This window comes from Bacillus rossius, chromosome 1 (assembly GCF_032445375.1).
Source record: "Bacillus rossius redtenbacheri isolate Brsri chromosome 1, Brsri_v3, whole genome shotgun sequence".
Classification (NCBI taxonomy): domain Eukaryota; kingdom Metazoa; phylum Arthropoda; class Insecta; order Phasmatodea; family Bacillidae; genus Bacillus; species Bacillus rossius.
In genome coordinates this window covers 177787762-177811111 of record NC_086330.1, presented here as the reverse complement: position 1 = coordinate 177811111, position 23350 = coordinate 177787762, and the positions used below count along the sequence as shown (strand labels likewise).

Genomic DNA, 23350 nt, shown 5'->3' with positions numbered 1-23350 from the left:
TTGGCATTCCCAGCAACCGATTAAATTTATGCTCAACAATTTATGAACTTACTGTACATACTACCAAACCTAAGCTAAGGTACGTGTACCGGAAGTCGTCATCGCACCAGTAGTCGTCACTTATAAAATAAAAATTCATAACAAGTGCAAGAATGTAAAATCTCGGGTGTCGAACATATTAAAGTTCAGAGCAAGAGTCGTTTATTTATTTCTACATGAAGATTTCTGAACGCACACGATTGCCGATCGGGGATTCCCGTATCTAAGAAGTCGTGTAGTATACTGTAAGAAGCGAGATATACTGCTGCTGGTTTTTGTTAAGAAGGTAAGTAATTCGTTTTTTTAATAAATTGTGTGCCTGTTACTTTCATTGCAATGTTTGTGTTTGTTTGCTTCTGCGAAGTGTTTAGCATGATTTCTAGTACATTAAGTCTTAAGATTATATTCAACGATACAAAGAAAGGGGGGTGATGAGCACTGGATCACTTAATACTCATAAATCACCAGTTATCGTCATACCTGACCAACACTGGTACATGTCAGTTATTTTTAAAATTGAAAATCAGCAACTACTAAAATGTGTATTACATTATGTTAAGTTTACTGTGCTTGTAAAACTTCCAACTAGTCATCAGGACCAGTAGTCGTCACAGGTGACGACTACTGGTACAGAACAATGACAAATACTAGAACTGTGAAGGACGGGACGTCCATAAAACAAGCTTCGGAAAGACATGGTATTCCAAGGAACACTCTTTCCGACAAAGTAAAAGAGAAGACACCTATTGGACGAAAAATGGGACCCGAGTCTTGGCTCAAAAAGGAGGAAGAGAGCATGCTAGTTGATTGGGCCCTTTCTCTCTGCAAAGCAGGATTCCCAATTACCATGGAGGATTTGCAGAATAGTGTGCAGCAGCTCACAAAAGAGTTGAAGAGGCCTTTTCCTTTTAAAGATGGGCGACCAGGTAGGAAATGGTGCGCATCTTTTCTTAAAAGGAACCCAGCCTTAACACTGAGAACTGCCCAGAACTTGACTTCTAGTCGGGCTGCTGTCTCACAGAAACAGATTTCAGCATGGTTTGAGGAAGTGTTTAAATACTTGGAGGAAAACCAACTGAAAGATGTTCTCTCTGATCCAAGAAGACTTTTTAATGGAGACGAGTCAGCATTTTTCCTCAACCCTAAGGGGAACAAAGTACTGGCCAAAAAAGGAGACAGAAACATTTTTCAACAAGTCAATTCTGATGAAAATGAATGTGTTACAGTATTATTGACTGGGAATGCAGCTGGTGAACTTTGCCCACCACTGCTGTGCTTGAAATATGAAAGACTGCCACAAGATATTGTGGCAGGAATACCTTCTGAGTGGGGAGTGGGCAAGTCACAAAATGGTTGGATGACCGGTGACGTTTTTTTACGAATTTTTGACGAACATATTTTACCCATGGTTGGTGAATAAGGAGATAACTTTACCAGCAATACTGTTCATCGATGGCCATTCATCACACCTCACACTGAACAGCAGCACATTTTGCAAAGAACATGGCATAGTTTTAGTGGCATTATTACCTAATTCCACCCACATACTGCAACCAATGGATGTAGGAGTTTTCAAGCCACTTAAAAGTGAATGGAAAACGGCAGTTCATGAGTGGCGACTGCAGCGTGTGGCGAACAAGGAGACCCCACACTAAAAAAGAAAGACTTTGCCAAACTGCTGGAAACTGCGATTGAGAAAGCTGTAACTCCAGAAATTTTACAGCACTCATTTAAGAAGAGTGGAATTTTCCCATGGAATCCTTCAGAAGTGGATGAGGACAAGTTCATTTCTACACCCTCCAGTATCCCATGCACACCAACAGTTCTCTTATCTACACCCAAGACTCCAGAGAGTAATGTTTGTAGTTCTGAGATTGTTGAGCATTTGGAAAAATTTCTTGTGAAAGAGAAATTGCAGCTTTTCAAGGAATCTGGAAATGTATGGCAGGGAGATGTAAAGGACATGACAATGTTTGAATATTGGAGACATGTGAAATATTGTGATAAGGTCGAAATCAGCTCTACTGCCCAATATGAGGAACCACACACCCTACAAATTCAAGAAATAATCCCTGAAAGATCATCTACTCCTCCAACTGTTGTTGATGAAGTGGGCACAGTCATTGAAGGCAATGTTTCATTTGATCCTGATCCCATTCCATCAACATCGAAAGGTCTTTCTGCTGTGCCCACAGAAAAGTCTATTCCCTCTCCTTTCAAGCGAGCATTGTTTTGGCCTCTCAGAAGCCCAAGTTAAAGAAACGTGCACCGAAAGAAAAAATTCCCTCTGTTGCTAGTTCTAGTGCCTGGCAGGATTATTTTTCCAAGAAAGAGAAGACCAAAATGGACTTGCAGAAGCAAAAAGAAGAACGAGCAGCAGAAAGATTGAGGAAGAGGCTGGAGAAAGAAAAACAGAAAGTCAAAAAGAGGAAGGTGGATGAAAATTCTTCAGTTTCATCAACATCATCGGAGGAAGAATTTGTTACTGTGGAATCTTCAGATGAATGGGTTGAGCAGTATGAAGAAGATAGTGTGGAGTTGGAAGAGGCGACTGATGAAAATTTGCGACCTGGATCGTTTGTACTTGTGACATTTATGGGTGGAAAAAGGGGTGCTATGAAATACAGATTTGTCTGCATTGTCCAAGACACTGAAGGGGAAGAAGTTAAAGTAATGGGCATGCGAGCTCAGGATGATGGTAAAAAGGTGTTTGTGGCGAAAGAAAACAATGTTTCTTATGTAAATAGGTCACAAATAAATGGCATTCTACCACCTCCATTTATGAGCCAGCAAGGTGCCAGGGTCAACTACAATTTTAATGGACATGTTGATGTTAATGAAAATTAAAGTTCAGAAAACTTATAGTTACTTATTGTAGAAGAGTAACTATGTTGAATTAATTTCCATGCATAATTGTATTTTTTTTAAGCAGAATAGATAATTGTTTAAATGTTATTTACTACTCATTGTGAATTTTTAAATAAATATAAGCATAAATTCACGGGTGGGTGGGAAGAAGGGGATTTGTCAAAATGTCATTGTAAATTACTTATCCCCTTTTTCACGCACGAAAACTGTCAGTTTGTGATGTAACTCCAAAAGTTCAGTGCCGTAGAATAACACACAATAGTGCTAGACTTAACTCATTTGCACCATTTTGTAGAGCTTATTCTCCTTTATTCCATACCATAAGAAAACAATTTTTGCCAACATTTGATTTATCCCCGCGCACACGCGAATTATCAGTTACAATGAATGTTTATTTATCGTAAAAATGTTTGGTGTGTTTAATGTTTTTCTCTCCATTTTTCTAGTGTTTCACATGTGTTATGTATTAGTTTTATTAATATTGGCATGTTTATATTTGACAATGACCTATGCAAGAGTTGGCACAATGTATCTTTGTTGCAGCTTTATTTATTGTGACGGTATCAATATATAAGTAAGTTGATTGTTTTATAATTTTAATTAATTGTTTACATATTTTATATTAGTTTAAAATAAAAAAATTCGTAAAAATAACTTCAAAAGTTTGAATAATCATTTGAAATAAAATTTAGACCTAAAATGGTTTGTAATTAAAATTACGAATCCATTATTGCTATTCATAAGTGCTGATACCACGAATGACGACTACTGGCACAAAGATATGACGAGCACTGGGAAAGACGAAAATTGGCATGCCGACTACTGGCACAAAATAACACTTTTTTTTTTTAAATTAGAGATTTTCTATAATAATTGGTTTTTATCTAAAAGTGTTTAATATTATTGTTTAAGAAAGTTTGAGGTTAAAGTCAAACACATAACTAGCTGTATTACACCAACAAGGTTAGGTAGGCAAATTTTTTTTGTAAAGTTTTTCTTAGCATGACCACTACCGGTGCACTTACCTTAGTGGTGCACAAAATTCAAGTCATTACAACATTCTGGTGTACTTACACTGGTCAAGTAGTTAGTGTTCATTTACAGTGTAATAGTGTACATATTTATTCTTGTTCATAGCGACTGATGATGCAAGTAATTCTTTTTACAGTATGATGTTCAATAGTAATAAGGTTTGACGTCGGCCCAAAGGCCTCCTTAACTCTTACAGGCCTATATGTCACGCCAATGCCTTCTCCTGCCGAGTGGTGCTTCGTGGAAGTGTTTCTACTTGCCGAGGGTGCAGTGTAGACTTGTGTTTCCTTTTGCAAGTACTTATTTTGTATTGTATTTCATTTCAGATTTTTTTGTTTTTATAGTTCATAATTTTATTTATTTTATTCGTATTATTCACCGGGCGCCTAGGCCGTGGTTCTCCGCCTGTGGCCAATCCGCGCGTTCCGCGGGCTCGCGGAGTAGGGGAGTCAAGGTCGCGGCACGTGGGAGGGGAGTCGCGGTCGCGGCACGTGGGGGAGCAGTCGCGCTCGAGAGACGCAGGGAGACGTCGCTCCACAGCTAGGCCTTTTTAGTCACGATTACAGTACGGGTGGGATGCCCCTTGCAGTGTGCGGGGAAATTAAAGCGCGCAGAACCGGGCATCGCCCTTATTGAGATTGCCACAGGCGGGACCGCGGTAGCCCCATGTAAAGGGTATGTTTTATCGTGCATAAAACCATAAAAACTTCATTCGGACTTTATTTCCTGAAGTCATCCTGGGCAGGCTAGATCCCTTAGGCCACGAGGCACGAACCCTAATCTACCGTCCCTGAGCAGCCGGAGACGCGCCACTAATAACAGGGACTAGCCGCTGCCTTGTCAGGTTAAAGAGGAAAAGATAATCTACTTACTGTATACTTAAAAGGCAACAATATGAACAGTATAGTTAAAGTGTGTTCTCTATTTCTAGAGCTGAATTTGACTCGTTATCTATGGTAAGACACAAACTTTCTATATGCACTTCCATATCACTGTGGTGTAGTACAATTGTTGTTCTTCCATGTTAAGCATGTCTCCCAAGATGTAAGTACATATCTCTTTGGTACATTTATTTACTGTTGTTTTTACATATTTTATAAGGTAAAATGTAATAAAAGTATTTCACTTACATGATGGATCTCTATTTCAAACTTGGTGGTGTTTTATGCATGTTTATTACCTTCATTATCACACACAAATACAGTAACCATTGCCCAATGTACAGTGAATGACTTTATATTTGAATTGTTGTTTTTAGTATCAGTCTAATTTATCCTCTGTATTAAAGAACTAAAAATTAGATGATATTTTTAGTGACTGTTACCTAACTGATGAAGCAATCCAGCTTCATTTTCTGTAGGATGTTTCCATGTCTAGTAACAACTCCAACATATTGGGAGACAAAAACAAGCTGTTACAACAGCAACATTTTAATGTGGTGCAGATGCAGAATCTAAAAACCTAGTTTATTATTTAGTAGGCCATCTCTGAAAAATTTTAATATATAAGATACATGGAAAAAGTTTTAAATGGTAAGAAATGGAATTCGGTAGTTCTGCAAGAGAGCAACTTTTCTGGGGAAAAAAAAAGAAATAAAAAATTATAAATTATTTTTTTTCTTACTTCCTGACACGTTTCCAATTATTTTCTACGAGGACATTGCTATACTTCCAAGTAGTTTACCAGTAGGTAATTTATCATTATACCAAATGGTTAAATATCAGGTGAAGTAAATTAAAAATTATTTGAACTTGTAGGCCTATGGATGGTTTTTTAGGTTAGCTACATTAAAAATAAGGTTGGTAATGTTGTAGGTAACGCATCTCCAAGTTGTAAGAAAGTTATTAGACCTAGTAGTAAAATAACTTTCAACTTTTATAGTTGTATACCACAGATTTAGATAAATGGAAAAACAAAACTATCATGAAAAATTAAGACTTTGGTAAGTCAATATAAAACAAAATAGAGATGTCATTACATTTATCAAATCAGGAATATTTACTTGTTAAGTTCAGTTAATAAGTACCTGACAAAGAAGATAAATTGAGTTCAAAATTGTTATTTTATTTAATTATTACGTGTTTGTAATATACGTTGACAACACACTTTATACAAGATCTCAATCACGTACCTTTGACTAATACAAAAACACACGTACACTAAATAATTATACACAATTATCATTGGTTGCTATTGATGTTAGGATTTAACAAGATTGATAAGAGTACGTCTTTGTTTTAGGTTTTAAATAGAAACTGTTTTAAATTAAAATTTACACATTATTTTTCTTTATATTCACAAGTATATCCGTAGAATTAGCTGATCTGTTATAATTACCTCAGTTAAATACTCAGTGGCTTTGCAAAGGACCACTGGCAAATATGGAAATTTCCTAGCTAATATTTCAATAAAATTATTATCAGTTTACTTTGGTATCTAAACCATTCAACAGAATGAATTTTGTGTACAAAATTAACATTAAATAATAGGCCTTAAAATTCTGTCAAGTCTATCAGTTTGATTAGGCACACAAAAGTAAAGATGGTACTGTCTGGATTCCATGGTGCATGACCCACCTTAGTCCGTAGTTTACCGATAAATATGATAATGGTAGTCTTCTAGTGCCAGGACTCCTTTCGCGATGAGGTATTCGCAGCTACCGGCAAGGGTGATGAACTTCCTTCTAGTTGTGTCTTATCAAAATTTGCTTGTTGCAGGAACCAGGGTTCGACCTGATCATGCTGTCCCTAAGTCGGTTGTGCTGACATCTCCGTTGGTAGAATCATATCCTTCATTTGTGGATACAGACGTGGGTTCTTCTCGGTAAATCTCGTGGAGTAACTTCGTGGAATGGCTAAGCACTGCTGTTTGTGTAGTTCATATATTTTGTTTTATATCTCGAAATTGATTGCTAACTCTTCATATAGCTATGTAGCAACTTCGACGATTTGTTAATATAAGTAATCTTCCAGTCCTTTACATAATATTGATTAATCTTCCGACGAGAATGAAGAACGTAATTAAATATTATTTATTTCAGATAGGCCTAAATGCTTCATTATTAATGTAATCACAATAAACTTATATTTTTAATAACAGAAAACAAATTTAAACTTCATTATAATTTTTAACGTCAAAAAATATTCCTTTTCTTTTTCTTATTTTTTTTTTAAAACAAAACTCCATGCTTAGAGCAAGTAATCTCAGCAAAGCAACTATTGAAAATAGGTAATACAATTGCATAGAGAACAAAAATCTAAATTGACATGTCACTTAAGTGAAATTAAGACAGTAAAATTAACATTCAAGTTGAAATATAATAATTCTATGAGGCTGCAGTATGTACCTCTATAATGAATTGCCAGCAATTATTTACTGTTCAGAACACATTTAAAAAATAATAAATATCTGAAAATATATTTATTGAGTTCCTTGATTTATTTTGAATCATTCAATGAAATCACATTCTGATATTTCAAGTATTTTACATGTCATAAACAGTTCTAACACTCGCGAGGTGAGGTTAGCAACACAAAAAATACAATAAAATCGTGTGAAGGGTTAGTTAGGTTAAGTTATCTAAATAAAAGATTTTAATACAGTTGCTTTATGTTGCTGACCCAAACTAATCAAACCAACCTTACACTTACCATCATCACCAATATGTATGCAAAACCTAACCTAGCAAAAATATAATTACCCAAAGTACGATATAGGTACAAACTATAATTAAATTAATAGTACACATAACCAATCAACTTTTCCCAACATACTCATAAAAGAGAAATTAATCAAAATGACTGTTCTGAATACTATGGCAATCACACAAGAAAATTTGTTCAATTTGTCATTTCAAACAGCGTAGGTACTGAAAAAACAACTTTTGAATTTGAAAATAATCCTTAACTTTGTTAACTACTAGAACTACTTTACAAATAAAAAATATTATAAGCTTACAATTACTGAAACTACTAAGTAATTTAATATTTCATTCTTAAATACAATGAACTTAAGTAGTCAACCTTTTATTACATTAGAAGTCAAAAAAGAAAAACTACTAATTACACATATGCTTTATTGCTGTCTCTAAAATAAACAACCTTTTTCAAAAAGTTTGCACATTTACTTGAAACATGGACTCATGAAACACTGTATTTATCATGGTGCATATTGTTACGATTTCCCTGCGGGTTCGTAAAGGATAGCCCAATTAAAGATTTTTATCACACACAGTTTTATTTATTACTACTACTTGTCACTTACAAATAATCTTCTAAATTGGCAGATAATTAATTACACGTAAAGAAATGTCAATTCCCCAGTCACTCGTTTCACACACCTCGCTGGGCCGCACTTCCGGCGCAACTCTCGTCGCAGCACCCCTCGTGGGTCTCCGCCGCGGGACTCCGTCGCCGCACTCCGCCGCCGCCGTCACACCCTTCGCCGAGATCCCACTCGACGACTCGCTCGCCACTTCACTCGGGACTCCGCCGCGCCCGCGACTCTATCGCCCGGAAACTCCGCCGCGGGAGGACTCCCACTCAGTCTCTGACTGACTGACTGCCTCGAAGGTCGGCCCAACCTCCTTAAATAGCCCTTGGGTTCCCATCCAGAACAATCGGGCATGTCTCCGAGATATCTCGCGACCTTCGCCGTCGAAATGCCCAGAAACGCGTCGTGAGTCCTCGAAGGACGCGGTGGCTGCTCTAAGAACGCCGATAAAGGCGTCTGAGTCATTTTATTCCGCAGTGCGGCCTCTTTTAAGTAACCCGATCTGAGGCAGGTGCGCGCTGCGACGGTCAGGATGTCGCGCGATAGTATGACACGAGATACCAGGGAGAGGATGCAGGTGGAAGGGGGCGCAGACAGGCCGAACGAGCGCGGCGATGCCAAGCACTGCAGCCAAGCGCGATCGTAACATTGCCCCCTCCTTAAACCTGTTCGTCCCGAACAGGTAATTCATTTCTTCCCGCATATCCCTTCAATCGGTCTAGATGCACCACTTTCATTCGTCCTCTTTTCCCCCTCTGGATACGGTACACCACATCATTTAACCGTTTCAATACTTCATACGGGCCTTCCCATGCTGTCTGAAGCTTAGGACACCTGCCCTTCCTTCGCTGAGGGTTATACAGCCACACTAAATCGCCTTCGTGGTATCCTGCCGAGTTAGCCTTCATGTCGTACCTTGTCTTCATTCGGTTTGTCGCTATTCGGAGGTTCCTACGGGCTTCGTCATGTATAAATGTCATTCGTTCCTCCAAGCGATTGACATAGTCGGTAGTGCTGGTCGACTCTTGGTGAGGATGACCGAACTTGATGTCACAGGGTAGCCTCAACTCCTGTCCAAATACAATACTTGCAGGAGTCTGCCCAGTCGAGTCATGAATGGCGGCCCTATAAGCCATCAGGAATAACTGAATATGTTGATCCCAATCTTGCTGATGTTCGGCCACGACCTTGGCAAGGTGTTCCTCTAGAGTTCGGTTGAACCTTTCCACCATGCCATCCGACTGAGGATGTAGGGCTGTAGTCCTGGTTTTATTTATGCCTAGTAACCGGCACACCTCCTGAAACACTGTGGACTCGAAGTTGCGGCCTTGGTCTGAGTGAAGCTCCATTGGTACCCCAAATCTACAAATGAAGTTGTTGACTAGTGTATCTGCAATGGTGGTAGCCTCCTGGTTGGGAAGTGCATAAGCCTCTGGCCACTTACTGAAGTAATCCATCACTACCAGAATATACCGGTTACCATCTTTAGTCTTGGGGAATGGCCCAGCGATGTCGATTGCTATCCTTTCAAATGGAGCTCCCACATTATAGGCTTGCATTTTTCCGCGACTACAATGTTGTGGTCTTTTCCTAGCCGAGCATGTTTCGCATTTTCTACACCATGCCTCCACATCCTGGCGACATTTCAACCAATAGTAGTGTAGGCGGGTCTTACCCAGAGTTTTGTTAACTCCTAGGTGTCCGCCAGAAGTACCATCGTGGATTTCTTTCAAAACCTCTGCTACTAGACTCTTTGGAAGTAATAGTTGCATCTTAACTACTTTTCCATTTGGACTTTCCCATGCCCTCATGAGCAGCCCATCCACAAGCCTTAAAGAATCCCATTGTGCCCAATAAGCCTTCACTTCCTTTCGGTCACTAGATACCTCCTGCCATGATGGACGTCCAGTACCCTTTTCCATCCAGCTTATAATGGGTCCCAGGTCAGGGTCTTGATGCTGAGCCGATTTCAAGCTGGCATTGTCCCATTTGTCTTCACCGTTTGTTATAGTAGTTCGCCGAATATCTTCGATTCCCTCATTTTTCTCTGCTCTTTTGCAGTGGTTGCAGTCTACCTTGCAAGGTCTTCGAGAAAGAGCATCGGCATTGCTATGAATTCGGCCCTTCCTGTGTTCAATCTTACAATCATATTGCTGTATCTGTTCAATCCACCTAGCAAGTTGTCCCTCTGGATTCTTGAACTGTAACAGCCACTTAAGTGCAGCATGGTCAGTTCGTAAAAGGAATCTCCTACCATACAGATATTTGTGGAAATGTCGGAAGGATTTTACTAGAGCCAGAAGTTCTCTTCTTGTGACACAATAGTTACTTTCAGGCTTAGACAAAACTTTACTGTAGTATGCTATGACTCTTTCATTCCCATCCTGGACTTGGGAAAGTACAGCTCCCAACCCCCTTCCACTTGCATCTGTGTCAAGGATATAGTCTCCATGTTGACGGGGATAGGCGAGAATAGGGCTTGTACACAGGGCTTTCTTCAGGTCTTGAAAGGAAGTCTCGCATGTTGGCGTCCACAGAAATTGCCTCCTTTCCTCAGTCAGCTCATGCAGAGGCTTTGCAATGGCTGCGAACCCAGGTACAAACCTCCTATAGTAGGTACAGAGACCCAAGAAGCTCCTTACATCATGCTTGTTTTCAGGCCGTGGCCACTCCTTTACAGACCGGATCTTCTCAGGGTCTGTTCGGACCCCAACCTGTGATACAATATGTCCGAGGAATGTTACCTCATGTTGAAACAAGAAGCACTTCTTTGGACTTAACTTGAGCTGTGCATGGCGAAGCCTGTCAAATACGTCCTGGAGGTTCTTTAAATGCTCCTTTACAGTATTTCCCACCACAATAATGTCGTCCAGGTACACTAGACATGTTTTCCAAGTCAAGCTATGCAGCACAAGTTCCATCAATCTCTCAAAGGTTGCGGGTGCATTACATAATCCGAATGGTAACACAGTAAACTGAAACAGCCCACTTCCTGTTGAGAAAGCAGTCTTCTCTTTATCCTCGGGGTGCAGCTCCACTTGCCAGTAACCACTCTTTAGGTCCAGCGTAGAGAACCATCTGGTGCCAGAGAGTGTGTCAAGTGTGTCATCGATACGTGGGAGGGGGTAGCTGTCCTTTTTGGTGACATCATTCAGCTTCCGGTAATCCACACAGAACCTCAGTTGGCCATCCTTCTTAGCTACCAGAACGACTGGGGAAGCCCAAGGACTTGCAGAAGGCTCTATGACACCACCCTCCATCATACTTGCAATCATCTTCTCTGCCTCTTCTTGTTTCGCTAGAGGAAGTCGCCGTGGTGCTTGTCGGATTGGTTCGGTATCGCCAGTGTTAATGCGGTGATACACGATGCTGGTTCTTCCAAGGTCAGTGTCCCCTAAGGAAAAAACATCTTGATTTCTCAACAGGAAAGAAGTAACTTCTTCCATCTCTTCACTTGTCAGATTATCTTGGCTTCGCTCCAATAACTGTTCTAAATTAGGATTAAGTCTCTGCTCGGTATGTATGCTAGGTGAAGAAGACTCATACAGGCCTACCCAAGAGACTGGTTCACAGCTAGCTATTGGGTCTCCCTGTTTCAGAACCCTCGTTCGCGAATCAAGGTTGGCTACCCTGACTGGTACAACCTCGCCGACCTTAGCAATGCTTCGAGCAATCAGGAGCTTCTCCAATCCTAAAGTCATATCCGGCTCAATCAGGTAGCTCATGTTGCCCCTAGGGTCTCCCATTATTCTAGCAGCTACAATCTGCTCATGGTTTGCTGGAATTGACACAGATTCGCTAACTACTACCTGCATTACAGGAACTTCCAATTGATCAGGGGTAAACAAAGCCACCTCTTCCCCTTTTATACGCAGTACCTGTCCCTCCATGTCAATAACAAATCCATACTGATTCATTATGTCCACTCCTAGAATTACTTCATCAGTGATATCGGCAACAAGAAATTTCTGTGGTAATGTCCAAGTCCCAATCCTTACTTCCGATTCCAACCATCCATGCACTGGTGCAGTGTCCCCAGTGGCTGTTTTAAGCCTGTATGGAATGGGTGTTCTCTTCAGTTTGTCCCTACTCACAAGGTCTGAGCGGATGATAGACACTGATGCCCCTGTGTCAACAGTGAGTAAACACTGTCTACCATTGATCCATCCATTAAGCAACAAACTGTCCTGACCTCTGCGAAGTAAGGATACTGGGAAAACCCTAGGGGCTACCATTTTCCGTAGAGCTGGCGTGTGCCCCCTCACACCAGCTACTGCCCGTTTCCCTGTTCTTCTCGCTTGTCTTCTTTCTGTGATGTCTTCTTGTGTGTCTGGCATTCCCGCTGGATGTGTCCTAATTCTTGGCAGACAAAGCACCGTGGGCGTCCTACTCTTCGGGCCTGGGTACCCGGAGAATCATTTAGCAACTTCTTCAATGCCCTGATGATATCTCCTTCATTAGTGTTGTTTCTGGCATTTCCTTCAGTATATGGCTCCAGTCCAGTTCTCCTTGTCCTAATGCTGGTGTTTCTTGAAGCACTGCGTGCCGCTTCAATTTCCAAGGCATGGACCAAGGCATCGCAGCTCTTCTTGTGCCGGGCCAAACGAAGAGTCTGCTGTACTTCTGCATCTCTGATCCCGTCTATAAATGCACTGGTTGCCAGCTGTTGTCGAAATTCTGTTGGTGCATCTGGATAAGCGAGGTACACAAGACGCTCGATGTCTGCCCCGAATTCCTGGAATGTTTCTGAGGGCCGCTGCTGACGTGTCTTCAGGGCTGTTCTGTATACCTCGCCCATGTGTCGGTCGCCATACCTTAACTCGAGAGCTTCCACCAGTACCGCATAGTTCTTCTGCTCTGGTACTGGTATGGTCTGAAGCAGCTCGAGTGGAGGTCCTCGCAGGGCCAGGACGAGTGCTGTAGCCTTCTCCTCCTCGTCCCAGCCATTTACCTCAGAAGCTGCCTCAAACTGTCTTCTGTAGACAGCCCACGAGGTTTGGCCATCGAAGGTGGGTGGCTTGAACTTTGAATGACAGGTTGCGCCTTCCACCTTCACATCTCCAGAATAACTGCTTCGTTTCGTAGCACATGTAGCATCCTTGAGCATCCGGCGCCATTCTTCGGTTACCGCTGATATTCGCTGTTCTGTGGTGTGCTCGAGTTGGGCCAGCTGTTGTGCTACTAGTTCTTCATGTTCTGCCACATGTTGCTCTAAACACTGTACTTTGCCTTCCAACTGGTTGCTGGTTTCATCGATCTTCTTTTTCATCTCTTCTTGGCAATTATCAATTTTATTCTTCATTTCTTCCTGGCCACTCTTCATTTCATTCTTCATTTCTTCCTGGCTACTCTTCATCTCGTCCAGCCTATTCTCCATTTTCTCCTGGCTACTCTTCATCTCGTCCAGCCTATTCTCCATTTTCTCCTGGCCATTCTTTATTTCTTCCCTGTTACTCTTCATTTCATTCTTCATTTCTTCCCTGTTACTCTTCATTTCATTCTTCATTTCTTCCTGGCCACTCTTCAGTTCGGCCAAGAATGCCAGGACATTCTTAAGCTCATCGGCAGCCATCTTTCTTGTCCACATATACTACAAGCCTAAATAAATTTTTTTCTAATACTGTTCTTAATTTTAAATGACCTAGCCGAACCTTCTAATTTAACTAACAATAACTCTATTACATTCAAAACTAACACTGACTACAGTATACTCAAACTAACTCTAGAAAATTTCAAATTCACTAAAGTTCTAAACACTAACTATATTCTCGTAAACTAAATTCTATCCTTAACTTTTATTCTAATACTCTAACTGAATCCTAAATCTATTAATTAGGGCTATCCCACTTCTGACACCAAAATGTTACGATTTCCCTGCGGGTTCGTAAAGGATAGCCCAATTAAAGATTTTTATCACACACAGTTTTATTTATTACTACTACTTGTCACTTACAAATAATCTTCTAAATTGGCAGATAATTAATTACACGTAAAGAAATGTCAATTCCCCAGTCACTCGTTTCACACACCTCGCTGGGCCGCACTTCCGGCGCAACTCTCGTCGCAGCACCCCTCGTGGGTCTCCGCCGCGGGACTCCGTCGCCGCACTCCGCCGCCGCCGTCACACCCTTCGCCGAGATCCCACTCGACGACTCGCTCGCCACTTCACTCGGGACTCCGCCGCGCCCGCGACTCTATCGCCCGGAAACTCCGCCGCGGGAGGACTCCCACTCAGTCTCTGACTGACTGACTGCCTCGAAGGTCGGCCCAACCTCCTTAAATAGCCCTTGGGTTCCCATCCAGAACAATTGGGCATGTCTCCGAGATATCTCGCGACCTTCGCCGTCGAAATGCCCAGAAACGCGTCGTGAGTCCTCGAAGGACGCGGTGGCTGCTCTAAGAACGCCGATAAAGGCGTCTGAGTCATTTTATTCCGCAGTGCGGCCTCTTTTAAGTAACCCGATCTGAGGCAGGTGCGCGCTGCGACGGTCAGGATGTCGCGCGATAGTATGACACGAGATACCAGGGAGAGGATGCAGGTGGAAGGGGGCGCAGACAGGCCGAACGAGCGCGGCGATGCCAAGCACTGCAGCCAAGCGCGATCGTAACAATATCATAACCTTCCAAAAAAGATGTTTCTAGAGAATAAACCAGCCTGACGTAGGTAATGATTGGAAACGTATTTCTTTTCCAATATATAACACAAAAAAAATTAGCAACTCAATAAATCTATTTTTGGTTGTTATCCATTTTGTTTACTAAACTGGTTTTATAATATAGTTAACCTAATCTAACTACACCAGCCATACACACATTTTTATGTAGCCTATCTACCTATAATTTAACTAACCAAACCTAAGCTAACCATTCACACAATTTCACAGAAATTCTAATACATCTAACCAAACCTAATCGAAAAATCTCCAACTTTATACAATTTTAAATGTACGGAACCTAACAAACCAATAACAAACACCAACATATTTTAAGTATCACAATGCCTTTTCACGGAATAGTTTCAAGTAACTATAGGGGTGTCAATTCTAGAACATGATATCTGCAATTGAGGAAGCTTGGTTCAAGGGATGAGGGGGGAAGGTAGGTGAATAAAATAAAATAATTGAGGGGTTATTCTTAAGTTGGTATCATTGTAGTAGTTTATGTATTGGTATCATTGTAGTAGTTTATGTATTGGTATCAATGTAGGAGAGGAAAGTAATGATTGATTTTTTCGAAGTTTCTGAGAGAAATGGTACAGGCAACAAAAAAGCAAAGATAAATTTAAATTGATTTTAATTTATTAAGGTAGGTATGTAAGTTAAATACAAGTAAATGTAAAGTCATGTGTACATAATTGTGTTACAGAAATTTGATTATTTAATGTGTACAACGTAATGTAAACAGCGTGTTACTGCACATTGCACGCAAAACTGTTGAAATAGAAAAGGGGAGAGGGGGTGAAAAAAAAGAAGTAAAAACCTGTTTAGAGATAACAGATTTTAAATCATTAAATGAAAGAAAAAAAAATTGCTGACACCAGTATTTAAATGTGTGTAACAAGTAAAGATATTTTTTTAGTACCGTGAAATAGAGTGCAGTCCCACACAGTGTATTCTTTCAGTGATACTGGTATATAATGTGTGAAAAATGTTTTTTCTTGGTATTGTAAACTAGAGTATAGTCCCACTCAGTCTACTCTACTTGATCATTATCAGTATTCGATGATATTAAAAATGGGTAATACTCTGACAACACTGCTTTTTAGAAGGGAAAGAATAAAATCAGTACACATGGTTTTCACAAACTACACACATACCGAAATTTACCCTGAAAGGATGGTTTCTTCATTCCTAATGGATCGTAAAAATTACAATTTAAAGCTTACATAACACTGCCACCACCATTCATAGTTTACTCGTGATCGTGTATCTCTGTTTTGTAGAACTGTAGTAACCAATGAGAATTAAAAGTATGCTAATTCTTTAGTTTCATATATTGAAGTTTATTCCTGGATCCTGAAGACTTGATCCTGATGGCATGATAATGTTGGCTTGATCCTGTGGTACTTGCTGTTTTAGTTCAGTATGTAAAGATCCTGATAGGTATCGTAGTATGATACTGATGGATTGATCCTATGGTACATAATACTTGCTGTTTTAATTCAATAGGCCTACATCAAAAGATCCTGAACATAGAAAATATTGTAATATTATAATGAATATGTTTGTAAATCGAATAAAAAGGGATTTTTTTTTTCAACCTACAATTGTAATTCTTTCTTATTTCATAATTTTTTCATGTGTAGCATCTTCCGACATACTGAACAGTAAGCATCATATACCACAGGATCAAGCCAACAGGATCATTCAACACACTGAACTATAACAGCAAGCATCATGTACCACAGAATGCCATAAGGATCTTACAACATAATAAATTAAAACAGCAAGCATCACGTACCACAGGATCAAGCCATCATGATCAAGCCTTCCGGATCCAAGGTTAAACTGGGATACATGACTCAACCTTCTTTAAATGCAATATAAAAAAAAACATTGTGAATTAATTATTCTAATAAAACAATCAACATGAAATATAAGCATTAAATTTGCTTACAATTGCAATAGTCGTAATTTAAACAAATTTAATTATCATAACACCACATTGATTAACTAATGTTCTCCCAAAAAAAAAAATAGGATAAACATAAACAATTAATGTCGGCGATTGTGTGAATACATTGGGATTGTAATGTAAGTTGTAAACTTAAGTTTTTCACAAACCAGTAGGAATTAAGAAACCTTCAATGCAGGATTAATTCAAGAACATCTCTAATATAAAACATACAAAACAATTTCTTGCGGGTAAACAATGAATGTCAGCGGCAGCGTAAAAGCACAGGTATTATAATGGAAGAAATAAAGATTTAATTTTTTCTCAAACTAGTAGTAATTAAAAAACCATCACTTCTAAGTAAATTTAGGGACATGTGGAGTGTGTGAACACCATATTTTGAGCCATTCTGGCCAAAATGGGAATTCTTTTAAAAAAAAAAATTATTTTTTCAAGAAATATGTATAAATTTTTTTAATGTAGATAATACTTAAAATTTAAGGATAACACTGTTTAATTTAAGAAATATACAAATTTTAACATGATTTACAAGCATTGAATCTAGTGGTGTTGACTTTTTACAGGCACTACATTATTTTCTAAGCATTGGTAGTACCTACTGAATAAAAAGATAAGCTTTTAACAAAGTTTTGAAAGGTGCTATGGTTCAAGAGATGTTTTAAGTGTGTGCACTGGAAATTTCATTGATACAGGTGAGTAAATTCAAAATGTATATATTAAACAGTAAGTATATGTTTGTAATGTAACATCAGTGACAGAAAACTTGAAAAAGTTTTTCTATTCAGTAATGGACTTTCATTCCTCTGTAACAATTAGGCCATGTTGGCATCTAGGTCAGGTGCTGACTGCCTACTATCTTTAAGTCACTATACAAGTTTTTAATATTTAAAAAATAAGTGTCACGGATGTTACACATTTAAGGTGTTAGCATTTTTACCACCAGTATTTATATGTCAGAATGTCTCTGGGCTTTAGCCTACATCATCATAACCTACATAACCTATATTTCAGTATGTGATGGATGTAAATAACCTACATTATCCCATTTTGTTGCAGATAATGGCACCTGTCACATCTGCTGCAAGAACAGCGAAGATGAGAGCAGAAATGAAGTCGGAAAATACAGAGAGGTGGGCTGAATATTTGAAAAAAGACAGAGAAAGAAATTGGTTGAAGAGGCAAGCATAAAAACAGAAGTGCATTAATGATAAGAAGCTATTAAACACTAAACGAGAAAAAACAAGACTTAGAGTGCAGGAATGGAGGAAGAAGAAAAGACTAGTAACCAACATTTGTAAGGAGCCTACAAACCTTTCAGCACTGGGTTCCTACACTTCTACCAGCACATTTCGTAAAGCTGTCCACAAGGCACGTAAGAACTTGCCAAATAGTCCTACGAAGAAACAAGCTGTTGTTAGGCAATTGATGAAAGAAAGTTTTTCAACTCCAGAGGATGAGCTTTTTAAAGCACAAAAATTTCTAGCACCCAGGGGAAAATTGTACAGAAAAGAAGATTTGGAAACTGCAAGAAATTTTTTTGAGAATGATGACATTAGCTGGCAAACTTCTGGGAAAAGAGACTGCATAACAGTGAAAAATGAAGTCACAGGAAAGAAAGAAAAGAAGCAAAAACGTTTCCTTACGATGAGTGTTGTTGAAGCTCACCAAAAGTTTTCTGAACTCTACCCTGAAATACACAAATCTCGTTCTAAATTCTTTGAAATGCGCCCAAAACATGTAAAACCCATTAAAGATACTCCACATAATGTTTGTGTATGCATTAAACATGCAAATTTCAGATTTTTAGCTGAGGCTATCTCTCCTTTTTGTATTGGTTATCAAGGAAATTCTTTAACACCAACATCGCAGATTCAAATAATGTGTTGTAATACACATGAAGAACGATGCATGACTAATAAATGCTCTGTTTGCCATTATGATGTAAAAAGTCTGCTGGAACCACATTCTGACTTTTCAAGGGAGGTGAAATGGAATAAATGGATAAAAACAGAGGGTCAGTTGGTAGTTGAAAAGGTATCTTCAAGTCTACAAAACTTTGTAACACAACTAAATACATATATCCCCAATTTCAAGAAGCATGTGTTTGTAAAATGTGAGCAAGCAAGATACTTTGAAGACAAAAAGAATAACTTAAGGAAAGGAGAAGCTGTGATGCAAGTAGACTTTGCTGAGAACTACAGCATCATTTCACAAGACGAAGTGCAGTCTGCCCACTGGCAACACTCCCAAGTGACAATTTTTACATGTTGCTTGTGGTTTGAGGACATGGCATTTTCATATGTGGTAGTAAGTGACGATGTGAGCCATTCCAAACAGTCAGCTTGGACTTTCATAAAAACAATAATTTCTCACTTTCAGCAGAACCCAAATGTGTCTTTGTGTGATCTTATAATATTTTCAGACAACTGTTCTTCCCAATTTAAGAGCAAGTATACAGTTTTTAACATGTGCTTTTTGGCTGACGATCTCAATGTGAAGACTGTAGAGTGGAACTTCTTTGCTGCTGGTCACGGAAAGGGTGCAGTAGATGCCATCGGAGGCCAAGTAAAAAGAATGGTTTGGACAACTGTCAAGGCTCGACGTACTACAGTCAATAATGCTGGAGAATTCTTCAATGTAGCTCAAGCTCAGTGCAAGTCCACTGAGGTACTTTACGTAAGCAAAGAAGAAATAGAAGAGACTTCAGTGTTTCTGAACAATCGGTGGGAGAAAGTGAGAGGTATGACGGGTATAAGAGAAATTCATTACTTCAGGAAAATCGATGACTTGCATGTTGCTGCTGGGTTTACCTCAACGTCTGCCAAAAGTAAAGTTCAAGTTGCTTTCAGAGCCAAAGCAGCGTTGACAAATCAGAAGTGTAGGTGGAGTGATGTGTATTCTTCTGATACGGACAACAGTGTTGCAGAGTCAAAGTTTGAAGATTTTGAGCAATCTTGTGAAGATAATACTACTGAACTCTTTCATTCCTCAAACACAGATGACAATCATCAACCCATTAACATTGCAAATATTACTGCTGGTATGTATGTAAAAGTATGCATTACTGGTCATGGAAAGTCCAAAGCTAGCCATCATTATTTTGCAATATGTCAAAGTGCATTGAATGTAAATGGTGATCTACGTGTGCTCTTCTTGAAACAGTATGGTAAAAGTGGAAAGCTATTTGTTCCTGATGAAGACGATGAGAGAGATGTACATGTTAATCAGGTGGTATGTACTATTCCGATCCCAGACATTAAGGAAATAGGAAGCAGAGTGGTGTATAAATTCAAAGACAAAGTTTGTTTGTGATGTGATGTTCTTACAGTTCAATATATTATGTCTTTAAATTTCTGTACACTTCAAATGCTTTAAATGTGTAAGTATACATACTTGGCATGTGTTTTCTTTAGTTGGTTAAATTAGTAATTTTAGTCTCTTTATGTTTATAACAGTTATATTCAGTATTTTTACTTAGAATTTTCAAATTGGCCTGTAAATTTGGGAAAATTTAGGATAATAATACCAGCTGTAACATCCGTGACAAAATGTGTGTAACATCCGTGACATGAAAAAAAGAGCTATAAAATATTTACTGAATGTGTTTTCTTTGCGTTCGTGATAGTTATGAAACTACCATAGCTTTCAGACAAACATTATGGATAAAAAAGTATTCTTGTGTGAGGCAGAGACCAGAGTTTTTTGATTTCATTTGACAATGCCCGAGGTGAGTTCACAAATTTTGTAACATCCGTGACACAGCCTTTTATTAATTTTTTTGCAAAATTTGTAAAATATAGTCAACAAAATTTTTGCTGTATGAAGATAAAGATATCTTTCATGGAGTCCAGTAATAAAATAATGCAAAATAAATTCTATTTTGAACATATTGAATTTAAAATTAGTACTAATGTAACATCCGTGACAACCGGAATGGCTGTTTTCCAATTTTTTCTTCTTTCTGTTCTGAAAACAACTATTAAGTGACATACCGTAAGTGAAAAATATGGAATATATTTCCCACCCAAATCCCCATATTCCCACATTTGTCCAGAAAAAGTAGGGGTACCTATTCATGATGTAAGCGACACCATATATGTGACTTCATGAAAAATGGTAGGGCCTATAGTATAATATTCTAGAGTAGTCCCAAATTGTGAAGTGAAAGAAAACTTTGATCACTGGCTTTGAGAGAAGAAATTATTTATGTACAAACTGATTAGGTAACTTAAAGATAGTATTCTACTTTCAGTGACATAAAAATAGGGCATAAATGTAACAGTTGCACTTTTATTGAGAAAGATACAAAAACCAACTTAGCACACACAAAAGATCTTATACTGAGCAGGGTATATTTAGTGTTTGGTCACAGAAATAAAAATAGTAAACCAATTATTTTTTTAATTGAATTTTCTGATCTCCAGATACGTAAATTTGGAAATGGCTGAGCGTAAACTCAACGGGTTGGAGGTAACCAAAACCAAACTGTTTAGTTTAGGAACACATGTCGAAAATATAACTCAGCAATGTTACAGGTGCTAAGAGGTTGCAAATTATTGCATATTTTATGCAAATCTTAACACCACTCCAGTGCCTGAGGCAGTATGACCACAGCCTTCACAGGTAAAAATACCACTTGTAATATTTCAATGACCTATTTGGCAAAAAAGGTAACATTTTATTAAATCTAAATATAGATAAAATTTATTACATTTATCTATTCCACTTGGTTGACATAAGCCGCTACTTTCAAAATTTCCCTAATGAAGTTTTGTCATGGCTTTTTCCCCAGTTTAATCTAGAGTTGAGGTGGCAGTAGCTCATAGACATTTAAAAACTCAAATATAAATGGCCAATTTTGAAAGCCAACCCTAGTACATGTCTATTTCCTCAAGCAAAATTCAACCCCTAGGTAAAATATTTTAACGAACCAGTAATACAGAGGTAAATTTGGTATTACATGCCCTTGCCATTAATGTTCGCCATAGCCAGTGCTCAACAGCAAGTAAAACTTGAATATCAATGTCTAACTGAATACACTCATGTAAGTTAAACAAGAATTAGTAACACTCACCTAGTCTCAGCTCTCCAAAATTTCCACAGCCTATCTTCTTTCCAACTCTGAAGTTGGGCCCCACCATTAACACACCAGAGTTGCCCCCAGAAACACCGCTGTGGCGACTCGTATGCATGTTAGTTCTTGTTCCTCCAGCACCGGATCTTGAAACTCTTTTCGATACTTCTTCGCGTGTTTCCTTATCCCTTTCTCTTGCCTCGCGTTTCTGCATACTGCACAAAGCACTGAAACCGAACTAAATAGATTAGCACAGGCAAATGGCTACTCTTGTCACAGGTAAGCCCTTGGCTTACAGACAATACTTGCAGCCACGAAAAGCCTTTCCTTCATTTCACACGTACACTTCAGACACGGTTTTCAAGCATTCGCGCTAAATAAACTACTCGTTTCCTTGCACATCGCTATGTAACTTTCCTCGCAATCGCACTACACCCCCAATAGCACACAACCACTTCCATTATTATTCTACTTTCCTGTTCAGTGTTCCCATCAGGTCGCGGAATGATTCCAAACAGATAACTTACAGAAAAAATTAGCAACGAATTAAAATACGCCTAGAACCACAGCAATATTCTGTCAAACTAGGCTTGTCAGTAAACTAAAGATCTAAAGCTATAACGGAACAATTTAAATTCATCTTACTATGCAACATACACTTGAAATTTGCCACATGATCTGCAATCAGGTAAAATGCACAGCGCAATCGCAACAATGGTATGGTACTACGCTAATGAAATCAAAGCTACAAATTAACAAAATAATTCATTACCATATTAAAATATAGTAGTTACCAAAATCTTTAATAACTATAAATTTTACAGGGCAAAATATATATGTAACAAACTTTGCCTTTAATGCTAAAAAAAACTAAATTGGTAATGAAATTATCGATTTATGTGGATTCTTAATATCGATACAATTACATCATAAAAATCACATGGAGGAGTGTTATTAAACTATATTACTACATTAAAATTGAGTTACGGCAATTCAACCAATATTTGACATTTGAAATCAAAATAAAGCATCACATTGTGAAACTAAAAAGTTTAATTCATTCTCACACAACCGATGAAAACGTTATCTTCAAACTGTCCTTAAATTTTTGGAGGTGCGTAATTTTTTTTATATCATGAACAATTTATTCATGCTGATCTGAGCAATAACCGCCTTTGTTATAGTGGTGAATTTGTGATTTCTGTTAATTTTGTAGATGTGTTTAAATTTAATACTTTTGGCGGCTTGGAAGTTCTTAATGGAAAAGCTTCCACCCATCAAGATAACAGGTCAGTAATCACCAGCAGGAACCGGTTCCCTCGAGCACTTTTAGGGTATGGTCCCATGAGGTCGGCCGCGACTGTTTCCCAGATCCGTCTAGGTTGGCGTGGTTGTAGGCGGCTGGGCCCTACTGGGCGGTGGGCTTTGGTG

The 23350-nt window shown here is 38.8% G+C and overlaps 1 protein-coding gene across 15 annotated transcripts in view; it reads right to left on the bottom strand.

The window, feature by feature from the left end:
* LOC134527125 (casein kinase I) overlaps window positions 1-22802 on the bottom strand; it is a 480870-nt gene extending 458068 nt beyond the window's left edge. For 2 of the 15 annotated variants that reach the window (XM_063359505.1, XM_063359510.1), the window contains exons 1-2: window positions 22692-22802; window positions 21920-22146 (exon numbers count right to left, since the gene is read on the bottom strand). In XM_063359505.1, coding sequence (XP_063215575.1) covers window positions 21920-22133 — 214 coding nt within the window. In that variant the 5' untranslated portion in view covers window positions 22134-22146; window positions 22692-22802. The other 13 variants (XM_063359503.1, XM_063359501.1, XM_063359507.1 and 10 more) reach the window with 13 other exon arrangements.
* Window positions 22803-23350: the final 548 nt, after the last annotated feature.